This window comes from Amblyomma americanum, unplaced genomic scaffold (assembly GCF_052857255.1).
Source record: "Amblyomma americanum isolate KBUSLIRL-KWMA unplaced genomic scaffold, ASM5285725v1 scaffold_37, whole genome shotgun sequence".
Lineage (NCBI taxonomy): Eukaryota > Metazoa > Arthropoda > Arachnida > Ixodida > Ixodidae > Amblyomma > Amblyomma americanum.
The window spans coordinates 474,496-488,238 of record NW_027526509.1 but is presented as its reverse complement, the minus strand read 5'-3'; the positions used below and the strand labels follow the sequence as shown (position 1 = coordinate 488,238).

The 13,743-nt window shown below is 44.5% G+C and overlaps 1 protein-coding gene across 5 annotated transcripts in view; it reads left to right on the top strand.

The window, feature by feature from the left end:
• LOC144112053 (TBC1 domain family member 13) overlaps positions 1-13,743 on the top strand; it is a 288,796-nt gene that overhangs the window by 233,639 nt on the left and 41,414 nt on the right. For all 5 annotated transcript variants that reach the window (XM_077645129.1, XM_077645126.1, XM_077645131.1 and 2 more), the window contains one exon: positions 11,203-11,284. In XM_077645129.1, coding sequence (XP_077501255.1) covers positions 11,203-11,284 — 82 coding nt within the window. The remainder of the gene's footprint in view (positions 1-11,202; positions 11,285-13,743) is intronic.

The window sequence follows — 13,743 nt, the reverse complement described above, 5'->3', positions numbered from 1 at the left end:
ACAGCTCTCTTGAGCGGAAAAAAGACAGGCCCCTCATTACGGGCCCACCACATAAGTAAACCCTGCTTCATTTCCTAACAAACATGGCTTTTTTAATTCAGTGGAATTGCAGAGGACTTATGCGGAATTATAGTGACATAACACATATTTTAGGGTCAATGTTACCCATAGTTTTATGTCTTCAGGAGACCAATCTTGGTCCACAACATGTACATATCCTGAAACATTATCAAACTTTTAGACGCGATCGCGAGCAGGCAAATCGACTTTCAGGAGGCGTTGCAATTGTCGTCCAAAGCGGCGTCCCTGCTCGAGAAATCAAGCTCAATACAAAACTTGAGGCGGTTGCAGTCAGCATCGTCAGCTATAAAACACTAACAATCTGTTCCGTATACATTCCTCCACATTTTACACTAACAGTCCATGATCTAGAAGAATTGATAGATGAACTTCCAGAGCCATATCTGGTAGTTGGGGATTTTAACGCTCACTCCCCTTTTTGGGGAAACGAGCGCTGCGACTCTAGGGGGCAAACAATCGAAGATTTTATCCTCTCAAATAACATCTGTCTTTTAAATACAGGAAAAGCAACTTATTGTTGCCCAAGCTCGGCAAAAATGAGCTTTCTCAATTTAGCTTTCGCATCACCATCGCTTTTTAACGATTTTAAATGGGATGTTTTAAATGACCCCCTGGGAAGTGATCACCTACCTATTATCATCAGCCTCTCATCGTCTACTGCAGTCTTCCCCACAAGACCACGGCGCTGGAAACTTCACCTCGCCGACTGGTCACTTTTTACAGCAAGTGCCACACTAGAAAAAGAATTTTGTGAAGATCTCAGCATAGACGAAATTAATGGAAAATTTACTACATGCATAATATCGGCCGCTACACTAGCCATACCACAAACAACAGGACTCGTACACAAAAAACATAAAGTATGGTGGACACAAGAATGCACATTGGCAAAAAAACAATAAAATAAAGCTTGGGGCTCTCTGCGTCGGTATCCCACAGCGGAGAACTTCATTGCCTTTAAGAGGGCCAAGGCCAGAGCGCGGTTCGTTCGGAGAAATGCCGAGAAATCCTTGTGGCAGAAATATGTGTCCTCAATAAACAGCTCAATAGCTTCAAAAAAAATGTGGGAAAAGGTTCGTAGATTCAGCAGTGACCATACCCCTTTCACACTTCCTCTATTGACTACACCCGGGACACAAACATCATTAGAAGAACAGGCCAACATACTGGGTGAGCATTTTTCTGAAGTTTCCAGTTCGTCCAATTACAGAAACACGTTCCAGAAGCACAAAGCAATAGCAGAAAAACAAAAACTTCCATTTGCAGCAGGTATGCACGAGGACTACAATCAACCCATCACACTCCAGGAATTGAGTAGGGTATTATCTTCTGGTAAAAAGACAGCACCAGGCCCAGATAATGTACATTACACTATGCTCGCCCATCTCTCTGAGGCTGCCGTGCAGGCATTGTTGAAGTTCTGTAACAAAATATGGACAACTGGGAATATACCTGAGGAGTGGAAGAAAGCAACAATAGTACCTTTTCTGAAACCCGGAAAACCACCAACAAGTCCTAACAATTACAGACCAATAGCCCTCACCAGCTGCATTGCTAAATCTTTCGAAAGCATAATAAACATTAGACTGACCTTCACACTTGAATCTCGTCGACTCTTGGATGTACATCAATGTGGATTTAAGAAAGCATGCTCGACCACTGATCACCTTGTCCGCCTAGAAAACACCATCCGGGAGGCGTTCATCCACAAACAGCACAGTATCGGGGTCTTCTTCGATTTGGAGAAGGCCTAAGATACCACTCGGCATCCTACATGACCTAGCAGAGCTAGGGATCCGCAGCAGGATGCTGAACTGCTTGAATGACTTCTTGACTAACCGCACATTCAGAGTCCGTCTAGGAGCAACTCTGTCAATGACATTCACCCAAGAGAATGGCGTACCCCAGGCATGCATTTTAAGTATGACACTCTTCATAGTAAATATGAATTCTTTAGCCAAGTAATACCCAAGTCCGTAATGTGTTCAGTTTATGTGGATGACTTAGAGATAGCATACACTTCTTCCAGCATACTGTCCTGCGAGAGACAAATACAAATCACACTAAATAAACTGGCTGCTTGGGCAGAGAAAAATGGGTTCAAGTTCTCTCCTCAGAAAACAGTAGCTGTTCTGTTCTCATTGCGACGAGGCCTACAGGTCGATCCCAATCTGTGCTTGAATCAAACCACACTGCCAGTCAAAGAGGCGTCAAATAGGCGTCACTTTTGACAAGAAACTTACATTTCTGTCACACATTAACAACCTGAAAAAGAAAGCATCCCAAGCCCTCAATGTATTGAAGGTACTCTCGCGAAAACGGTGGGGGTCCGATAGAGCATGCCTACTGCAAATATATCGCTCTTTGGTGCGCTCCAAGCTGGACTACGGGTGTGTGGTATATGGTTCGGCAAGAACATCCTACTTGAAATGACTGGACCCTGTTCATATTCTTGGTTTGCGCCTATCAACTGGAGCATATAGAACATCCCCGGTAAATAGTCTTTATGTTGAAGCTAATGAGCCCACACTAGAGGATAGAAGAGTCACACTTGCGTGCACGTACATCCTAAAAACCCGTTCTCTTCCTAAACATCTCTGCTATCCCATTGTTACCAAGTGCCCATCTAGAAGATTATTCAATAATAAACCACATTTTATCAGGCCACTAATAATGCGCTTTGAAGATAAATGTGAAGAATTAGCAGTGCTGGACGCCCCACTGAATATTGCACAAAGACATGAATATCTGCAACCATGGTACAGCCTCCCTTCGGTGTGTGACTTCACACTGACACACGTAAACAAAGAGGAAATGCCACATGAGCACATACTGCAAGAGTTCTTTGCACTACAAGAAAAATATGACACCTACACTGAATTTTACACTGATGGCTCAGAAACAGAAAGTCATGTCGGAAGTGCAGTAATTCAAGAGAAGAAACGAAAAAAATGACACGATTGCCACAGTATGCATCGGTATTTACTGCGGAGTGTTATGCCATCCTCGTAGCCGTAGAACAAATAGTAAAACAAAACAAAAAATAGCATCATTTACGCCGATTCACTGAGTATGCTCAAAGCGCTGCACCCTACAAATGCTGCTGAACCCATAATAGGAAGAATCAACATAACATAGTTAAAATCACAAAGCAAAAACATAACATTATATTCTGCTGGGTTCCTAGCCATGTTGGAATTTTAGGTAATGAGAGAGCAGATGCTTGCGCAGCACAAACTCGAATTGGTCATATAAAACAAGTTAACATACCAAAGAGAGATTTTTCTAAATTACTGCACAGTAAACTCAGGAATAAGTGGCAGATTTTCATGGGACGAACAGACAAACAACAAACTACATTCTATAAAACCCGTTTTGGGAGAATGGAGATCATGTAAACATCAGGAGCGTTTTACAGAAGTTATTTTGTGTCGACTTCGCATTGGACACACACACCTTACACACAACTTCTTACTGGCAAAAAAAGACAAACCTGTGTGTGAAATGTGGGGCGATGAACTCACGGTAAACCACAATTAAATTGTATGCACAAAACTGGAACAACTAAGGAAAAAGTACTTCAGAACATTCTACAATGAATACATCCCACTACACCCCATGTTACATTTAGGAGATCAAGCACTGGTTGATTTTTCAAGCATTTTTAAGTTTCTCGGAGAAGCCAATGTTTTAAACAAACTTTAGATATAAAAAGCATAACCTTTAACAAAAGCTCTAACCGTGTGTTTGGCGTATCATAGCCTCAGTTGCTTTTGCGCCATTAAAATCAATATAACTAACTAACTAACACTCCAGGAATGCAGTTGAACCCTCAGTAGGAAACATAATACACTACGTAGAAAAAGTCGCCACACACGGGCATATGTTAAACTTCTCTTGCGTTCCAAGCCATATTGGAATTGATGGAAATGAAAGAGCCGACCTGTGTGCTGCAGAAGCTCGCAGTCATGAAATCAAGAAAGTTGGCATGCCCCATAGACTGCATGAAATTAATACATAGCAGCTTGAAGGCAAAATGGCAGGCAGCTTGGGATAATCAAATAAACAAGCTGCATTTTGTAAAGCTTTCCGTGGGGGGAATGGAAGACATAACCAGCAATGTTTTATACAAGTTATTTTATGTTGTCTCCACATGGGACACACACACCTGATACATAACTTCCGACGAAACAAGACAAACCTCTTTGTGAAAGATGTGGAGACGAGCTCACACTAACCCATATTTTACTGTCGTGCTCACAACTCGGGACAACTAAGAAAAAAGTATTTTACTCAATTTTATAATGAACACATTCCTTTTCATCCATTGTTACTCTTGGATGATAATGCAATTGTTGACATACCTTATGGTTTTAGCTTTTGAAGAGAAGCTGGTTTTCTTGATTAACCGTAACCCAGCGCCTCACTTGTTCTCATACACCTCAGCCACTTTCTCATTTCCTCAGAAGAAGGCTAAGGACACAAAACACTTGATCCTCACATTCAACACCAGCAAAATGCACGACACAATCGACATGCGATATTTGAAGGTCAATGCAAGACCATACATAGCCAACCCTCGCAGATGTTTCAGTTGTCAAAGGTTCGGCCACGGCTCATAGTTGCCGCGGTCGCAAAACTTGCGCAAAATGTGCTTCGAATGATCACCAGTCTGATGGATGTGACGCAGCCCCGTCCTGTGCAAACCGTGAAGAAGACCATGCTGCATACTCCACGGCATGTCCGTCCTGGAAGAAAGAAAAAGAGATAATCACCAAAGACAAAGGAAAACATTTCATTTAAAGAAGCGATAAGGCGTTTTGCACTTACAAACACATTCTCCTTCACTGCAAAACAAAACTTCGCTGATGTGGTGCGCAGGGGCGTAGCACCACACTGCACTTCAGCACCTGCCAAGGCCGCTTTCACAGAGCCTATGGCAGGGCCATCCACTCCCCAGGCAGGACCAGCCATGGCTGCTCTGCCACCCTCAAAGCAGGGAGCGCCAGTCCATGGGTCGGCATCCCGCTGGACCTACCCCCTTTGGGAGAGGCTTGAAACTAACACAACCGCGGCCCCTCCGTGGTCCTCCAGCACCTCGGTTGAGGTGATGGATACACAGCCACTCCACCTCCATTACAGAGGCGGAACAGCTCTCTTGAGTGAAAAAAAGACAGGCCCCTCATAACGGGCCCACCATATAAGTAAATCCCCTTTCATTTCCTCTCAAAAACATAAACATGGCTTTTTTAATTCAATGGAATTGGAGAGTTCTTATGCCGAATTACAGTGACATAACACATATTTTAGGGTCAATGTTACCCATAGTTTTATGTCTTCAGGAGACAAATATTGGTCCACAACATGTGCATATCCCGAAACATTATAAAACTTTTAGATGCGATCGAGAGCAGGCAAAGCGACTCTTGCGAGGTGTCGCGATTGTCGTTAAAAGTGGCGTACCTGCTCAAGGAATCAAGCTCAAAACAAAACTTGAGGCGGTTGCAGTCAGCATCGTCAGCTACAAAACACTAACAATCTGTTCCGTATACATTCCTCCACACTTTACATTAACAGTCTATGATCTACAAGAACTGATAGATGAATTTCCAGAGCCATATCTGGTAGTTGGGGATTTTAACGCCTACTCCCTTTTTTGGGGAAGCGAGCGCTGCGCCTCTAGGGAGCAAACCATCCAAGATTTTATTCTCACAAACAATATATGTCTTTTAAACACGGGAAAGGCCACATACTGTTCTCCAACCTCGGGCAATATGAGCTGTTTAGATTTGTCTTTTAGTTCACCATCTGTTTTTAACTATTTTAAATGGGATGTTATCAACAACCCATATGGCAGTGATCACCTTCCTGTGTTAATAAGTTTGACATCCGCACCAGAAATCATCCAAACTAAACCTCAACGTTGGAAGCTGCATTTAGCAGAAAGAGAAATTTTTAGAGCACAAGCCAATTTAGAAGACATAGTTTTAGAAAACCTCAGCATCGATGAGAGAAACGAAATGTTCACTAATTGTATCATCAATGCCGCACACTTAGCTATTCCTCAGTTTTCAGGAGTGGTGCGGCAAAAGCACAAAGTGTGGTGGACAAAGGAATTCAAGGAAGCAAAAAAAAAACAAAATAAAGTTTGGAGCAAGTTTCGCAGGTACGCTACACTTGAGAACCTCGTATGTTTTAAAAAGGCAAGGGCAAAAGCTCGGTACGTCCGTCGCAGTGCCGAGAAGGCCTCATGGAAGAGTTACGTTTCATCTATAAGCTTTCAAATAACAAAAAAAAAATGTGGGAACAGGTTCGGAAATTATATGGCAACTTCTCACTGTTCACGATTCCTCTTTTGACAACACCTGGCATACAACAAGCATAAGGGAACAGGCAGACATTTTGGGGGAACAACACTTCGCTGCAGTTTAAAGACTTCCAACAAGTAGGGGTGCAAACTAACAATACAACAATTTAATCACTTTCCCTGAAATCAATACTGTACTGTCTGCCGGCAAAAAAACTGCTCCAGTACCTGACCAGATACACTATCAAATGCTTGCCCATCTTTCTCAGTCTGCCATAGAGGCACTCTTGAATTTCTTTAAAATATTCACAGAAGGAAAAATTCCTAAAGAGTGGAAGAAAGCCATCATAGTGCCATTCCTGAAACCTGGAAAACCACCAACTTCCCCAAGTAGCTATAGGCCGATAGCCCTCACAAGCTGTCTCGCGAAATCTTTTGAAAGTGTCCTTAATTTAAGATTAACATTTGTCCTTAAATCCCGCGAACTTCTTGACGCCCACCAATGCGGGTATAAAAAGGGATGCTCAACAAAAGACCATTTAGTTCGCCTCGAAAACACAATAAGAGAAGCTTTTATACATAAACAGCACTGTCTTGCCGTTTTCTTCGGTATGGAGAAAGCGTATGATACAACCTGGAGGTTAGGGACCCTCTGCGACCCGGGCGACCTAGGTATCCGCGGTAGGATGTTAAACTGCCTCAATGACTTTCTTTCCGACCGCTCATTTCAAGTAATTTCAAGTACGCCTGGGATCAACCCTGTCCTGGAGCTTCGTTCAAGAGAACGGGGTTCCTCAGGGGTGTATTTTAAGCACAACACTTTTTATTGTAAACATGAATTCCATAAGTAAAATAATCCCAAAGTCCATCCTGTATTCAGTGTACGTTGATGATCTTCAAATAGCCTGCACATCCTCAAACGTAGCTACATGCGAGAGACAAATACAGTTGACAATGAACAAATTAGTGACATGGGCAGATCAGAACGGTTTTCAGTTTTCCGCACAGAAAACAGTCGTCATTCTTTTCTCGCTGAAACGAGGCATACAAGCCGACCCATGCATACACCTGAACGGAACTCAGATGCCCGTCAAAAATGAGCACAAATTTCTAGGGATAACTTTTGACAAGAAACTCAATTTCCTGCCTCATATAAACGCACTGAAAAAGAAGTCTCCGGATCCCTAAATATACTCAAAGTACTGTCACGTAAACGTTGGTGTGCTGACAGGACATGTCTTTTACAAATTTATCGCTCCGTGGTACGCTCTACCTTAGAATACGGATGTATAGTTTACGGGTCAGCGAGACCTTCGCACCGGAGACGACTATATCCAATACATAATTTAGGTTTGCGTCTTTCCTCTGGTGCTTACAGGACGTCTCCCATAAATAGTCTTTATGTAGAAATCAACGAACCGTCACTTACAGATAGAAGAACCATGCTCACATGCTCATACTTTTTAAAAATCCGTTCACTGCCCAAACACCTATGTTACCCAATACAGTAGAACCCCGCTGTTACGTTCCTCACTGCTGCGTTTTCTCGGCTGTTACGTCATTTTCGTCCGGTTCCGGCATAGCTCCCATAGGATCCAATGTATTGGGTACCCCGCTGTTACGTTGCAGCTGTGAAAACGTTCCTGCATGATACGTCGCAACCTGGCACCCCGAACCCGGCCGGGTAACGCGCGCCAACCGCCATTTTGACGAGTCTTGGCCAGGCTTGGCTACGGAATTGGCTACAAGACCATGGCCTCCGAGATCACCCCCTTTCATGCGTGTGGGTAATCTCGGAGGCCATAAAAAGCTGCACGCGAGTTGGAGAGATTTCCACTAGATGGCCACTGCCTTGTCAGCCGAAGCGAGTAAAACCCGCGGGCCCGCAGCAATCCAGTCTTTCTTGTTTGTGCGGTTCAACCCATCCGAGTCGTCCGTGTCCTTCCGTCAACAGCTACGCTGCCTACGCCTCGTCAGGCCTCGCTAATCCAGTCTTTCTTGTTTGTGCGGTTCAACCCATCCGAGTCGTCCGTGTCCTCCCGTCAACACCTACGCTGCCTACGCCTCGTCGGGCCTCGCTAGCACCGCGAGCGATTTGTCGTCCTTTGATGGCGTCGTGCAAGCGCAAGGCGCTTTCCCTCGAGGAAAAGCTGGATGTTCTCAACGCAGTCGACAGGCAGCCAGCGCGGAAAGAGTCAATACTGGACGCTATGCACTACGTCGCTTCAGCGTGGACTGCAGTGAGCGCGTCAACTGCACAGCACTGCTTCGCGCGGTGTGGCTTTCGCATGGACGGCGGAGAGGAAACTGCCACGGAAGCTGAAGAGACAGAAGCAGCCTCTCATGATCAAGAGCTGAGTGAAGCTTTGAATGCGCTGGGTGCCACGGGAGTCACGTATGACGACTACGTCGCCGTGGATGCTGCTGTCGTGATGTCCGAGTGTCAGAGTATCGCCGAGATCGTTGCAGACTCGGTCGCGAGTGAAGCCTCAGACTGTGAGGACGACGAGGAGCACGAGCCGCATAATTCCGGGGTGTTGGCGGACCCGAGCTTTGGAGAAGCCGTCGCGGCTCTGGACCTCCTCCGCAGGTACCTCGAACCTCAAAGCGACGCTGAGAGCAATGCGGCTTTCCAGGTCATCGAGAAACGCGTGGTGTTTTCCAGCGAGCGGAAAAAACGGCAATTTTTTTAAGACCTAAGCTCACTTGATGTCGAAATAAATTGTTTCAAGGCAAAGCTGCACTGTTTTCATTAATTTTCGGACCTTTCCTCACTGTTGCGTTTTCCCGGCTGTTACGGTTTTTTTTTTCGCGGTCCGGTGAAAAACATATGAACAGGGCTCCACTGTATTCACAAAGTGCCCATCTAGAACATTGTTTAACAATAAACCGCTCGCTATCAGGCCACTCCTCCTGCGTTTTGAAGAGATGTGCCAAAACCTCGGCGTACTAGATACATTACCTGACATTGCTCGGAGAAGAGATCCACTGCCTCCATGGTACAATTTTCCTGCAATCTGTGATCTCACTCTTACACAGTTCCATAAAAACAAACTCCGCAACAACATATAGTACAAGAATTCCTTGCACTCGAAGAAAAATACAGTAGATTTACGCAGTTTTATACAGATTGTTCAAAAACTAACGTTTACATAGGGAGCCCAGTGGTCCGAGGGAAGTCTAAGAAAACAGTACAACTTCCACAGTGCTCATCCATCTTTACTGCAGAATGTTACGTAGTCTGTGTGGTCGTACAAAAAAATAGAAAATGAAAACCTCACCAGCAGTATTATTTACACAGATTCCCTCAGTATACTTGCAGCTCTGAACTCTAGAAATGCAGTCAGTCCTATTCTTGGTGACATCATACACAAGATAGTAACAGCCACAGCTCGAGGACAAAACATAAAATTCTGCTGGGTTCCCAGTCATGTCAGAATAAGAGGCAACGAGAGGGCAGATTTCTGCGCTGCTAAAGCTCGTGGCAAGGAAATAAAAAAAGTAAATATACCTTTTAAGGATTGCATAAACTTAGTAGAGCATAAATTAAGGGAAAAATGGCAGTCGGCATGGAACGGTGTAGTGAATAATAAGCTACACTTGGTAAAACCGGTTTTAGGTGATTTTAAATCATGTGTTCACCAGGAACGTTTTAATGAAGTGATTTTATGTCTTCTCCGGATAGGCCACACGCACCTTACGCACAACTTCCTGCTAACAAAACAAGATAAACCTGTTTGCAAATTTCGGAGATGATCTTACTGTTAATCACATTTTATTTTCATGTGTGAAACTTGAGACACTAAGAAAAAAGTATTTTACTCAATTTTATAATGAATGCGTTCTTTTTCATCCAGCACTGCTCTTAGATGATAATGCCATTGTTAGCATACCTTCTGTTTCTAGCTTTTTAAAAGAAGCAGGCGTACTTGAAAAACTAAATTTTGAACCACTGGTTCGCTTTATTACATGATACACCTCAGCCACTTTCTTATTCCTGAGAAGAAGGCTGAGGCTTTTTATTTGATTGGTTGGGGGTGTCAGGATCCTTGCCCAGCCAAGGATAGGTGCTGAGGCTACCTGACCTTCTCTGGGGCTTTTACCCTTAGCTATTTCCAGATTTCTTCTCTGTTTTTTACTAGCCAGTTCAATATTTTTAGGCCATCTACACCATCGACGATTTTTCATATTCCTAAACATTCTACAGACAGCCAATTCTATACCTTGAGCATGGCGCATGATGGCCTTAGCTGCCTATGTGCCATAAAACCAAACTCAACACAGTTTTTTAGCACTATAGCTCAGCGTACCTTGCAGGGTTGCCTGGTACCAGAAATCTGCTTGCCTCCACTCCTGCTGCCTGAAGCTTCACCCAGCTGCTGTTTATTTAGCCTGAGGGACAGCCTGGTGCCAATAAGATTGCATGGCTTATTTACACTAGTGACCACTTGGAGGTGCAAATCTACCTCACATGAAACTGTTCCTCTAAATGAAACTGTGCTGCCCTCACCTATTACAGGAATTGCCCATTTGCTTTGTATTCTTTAAAGCTCAGTGTTCTCAGTGTGAAGCATCCTACAACACTCTGTGGCATATTGGCTACATGCAGAATACCCATTGCCATTCTAAAATGGAAGGCCTTGGGAATGGGGGAAACACAGACACCACATGCATTCTAGTTTATTTTTATGAGTCTTGTGTGCTGATTTTATTCTTTTTACACTTTCTCAGCTAAGCTGACAGCTGTGCAGATATGACTTACAATCTTTAAAGCTTGAGTTTTAGCGGTAACTGTCTTTCTCCATCTCACGCAGATGTGCTGCGCATTTGGGATTCCCTGTTTGCTGATACGAAGAGGTTCAACTTCCTCATCTACATCTGCTATGCGATGCTTTCGTGAGTGAATGCCTTTCTTTTTCATTTCTCATTTGGATTGTGTCAAAAAAAGTTGTTTCTAAGGGTGTTGAATATGAACTGGTGTAATTGTAAGAACTGAATTTTTTTATTACAAATATTTTTTTAGCTTTTTTCAAGAAAAATAATGTGGTAGAGAAAAAGGTATTCAATACTAGGCCTTCGTTCATTAGGTTCGTAACCAATGGCGGATCCAGGTGAGAGGCCAAGCTACTCTCATAACCCTCCCACCTCCATGTTTGTTGCGTATCTAACGCACTGAGGCGAACAGTGCAGCAACAAACAAACTGACAAATGCAACCTGCCCTTTGATATCAGAACCTATTTCAAAACCATAACCCACCCCACTGCCTAGCCAGAGTCGCCAGAATGTGAGGAAAGAGGCTCCCACCCCTCTGGGCGGAGGTCACACAACCTTGGAACTGGTGGGGTTCGCGGTGCGTGTTGTCAAACCAACGAAATGCCGCGAACTGACTACTCTCAAAGGGCAAGCCGGCGTCTGGTCTCGAGGTTAACCGGAATGATGATTCCCCGCAAACGAGAAAGGAAGGCGGTTGTTCAGACTCCCTTTGTTAGTTGTGCAGAGGCCTGCTCACGTCTGTGCTCGGCTCTGTTCGGTTCAAGTGACAAAACGAGCTACTCCCGTGCCCCTGACTTAGGAATGACAACAAAAGCTTTATTGCTGCCCATAGGCAGAGTATATACCGTATATACTCGCATAATGGACCCACTTTTTTTCCAAAAATGTTGACGTCAGTTTGGGGGGAGGGTTCATTACGTGGGGAAAAAGTTGAGATCTTTTTCCGAAGGGTCGAAATTTCATATCATACCTCCGTCTGTCTTTCTGTCATCGGATGCGGTCAGACGCATTTGTGCCGCTGGTGTTTAGCATCGTTCACTTTGACGCGATCCATCCGACAATTTTGTGGTAGCCAACGGCGCCGGCCAATCATGGCGAGATAATGTGGACGTGCTAAACACCAGCCCTGAAGATCAGGCCAGGCGCGCGTTTATTTTACACGATGTTTAAAAAAAAACACACAAGACCGTGAGGAGTGTGTGCAAATGTTTAAGTCCTATAGCTTACAGCACACAACCTCTTGACTTGGTGCAAGTTCACTCGGTGGGCTGCTCCCCCCCCACCCCCTCTTCTTCCGCACCCCTGTGGCAGGAGCTCTCCTCAAAAGATAAACAAGGGGTGATGTTTTTGGCAGAGGGCATCATCTTGTCGCGCTGCTAATTTCTGTGCTCCAGACGGCGCGAAAACTGAGGAACCCACTACAAAGAAGCTAAAGGCTGAAAAAAAAAGTAAATTTTGGCCAATAAAAGTGCGGAGGGAAATCAGGGGTGGGTGGGGGGGGCTCGTTCATTGAGTATATATGGTATATACATGTGCAGAGGTGCCGCCCTCTGGATAAAATTCAGAGTGCCGCGAAGGTCCTACCTAGTGCTGACAACCATGATCTGGGGGGCACCCATCAAGCTTCCAACTGCTCAAAGCGAGCCGAAAGTAGACAAAATTTTGAATATAGCAAAGACATTTGCCTGTGCTACTGCCTTGAAGAGTTCAACTGCTACTTTAAAAACAGAAGTTGTGAACTGTACAAGATAAGCTTGTATGGAAGGTTCAGTGGCAGTTTTATGAGGACCGCAAATAGAACATGCATATCAAGCAATTCCCGATGGCGGCGCAGCTGCTGATGATCTCGTCACACATGGACACACACACACAGAAACAAACTCGCATGCGCATTCCTATCACCTTCCACATTCTTATCTACTTTCCAGTGTACCAAGGCACTCACTCAACTGGGTTGCAGGAGGCCAATCTTTTACTCGCACTCTGTGACCTTTTTTTCCTTGGAGTCAATTAGTTTAATTAGTTAATGATTTTCTTATCAGTCTTAAGCTTAAGAATGATTTTGTTATCATTCTTAAGCTTGCGCTTGGTCACTCGCTTCCAACCATCGTCAGCAATGTGCTGAGTGTTTTTCATGACTGTGATAGTGCACTGAATTTTACTCATGAAGTGCCTAATGACAACGACAGCCGCCGCGGTGGCTCAGTGGTTATGGTGCTCAGCTGCTGACCCAAAAGACGCGGGTTTGATCCCGGCCGCGGCAGTCGAATTTCGATGGAGGCGAAATTCTAGAGGCCCGTGTACTGTGCGATGTCGGTGCACGTTAAAGACCCCAGGTGGTCGAAATTTCCGGAGCCCTTCACTACAGCGTCCCTCATAGCCTGAGTCGCTTTGGGACGTTAAACCCCCATAAACCTAAACCAAACCAAGCCTAATGACAATGCCATTTGGTTCGTAGATTTAATGCTAACGTTTAACAAAGGCCACATCTGCTGGAGCCACTCACCTAGAACTAAGAAAGTGCTATTGCCATATGTTTCATCGCACTCCAAGCTGCCTTTGCCTAAGCAGTGGCTTGCAG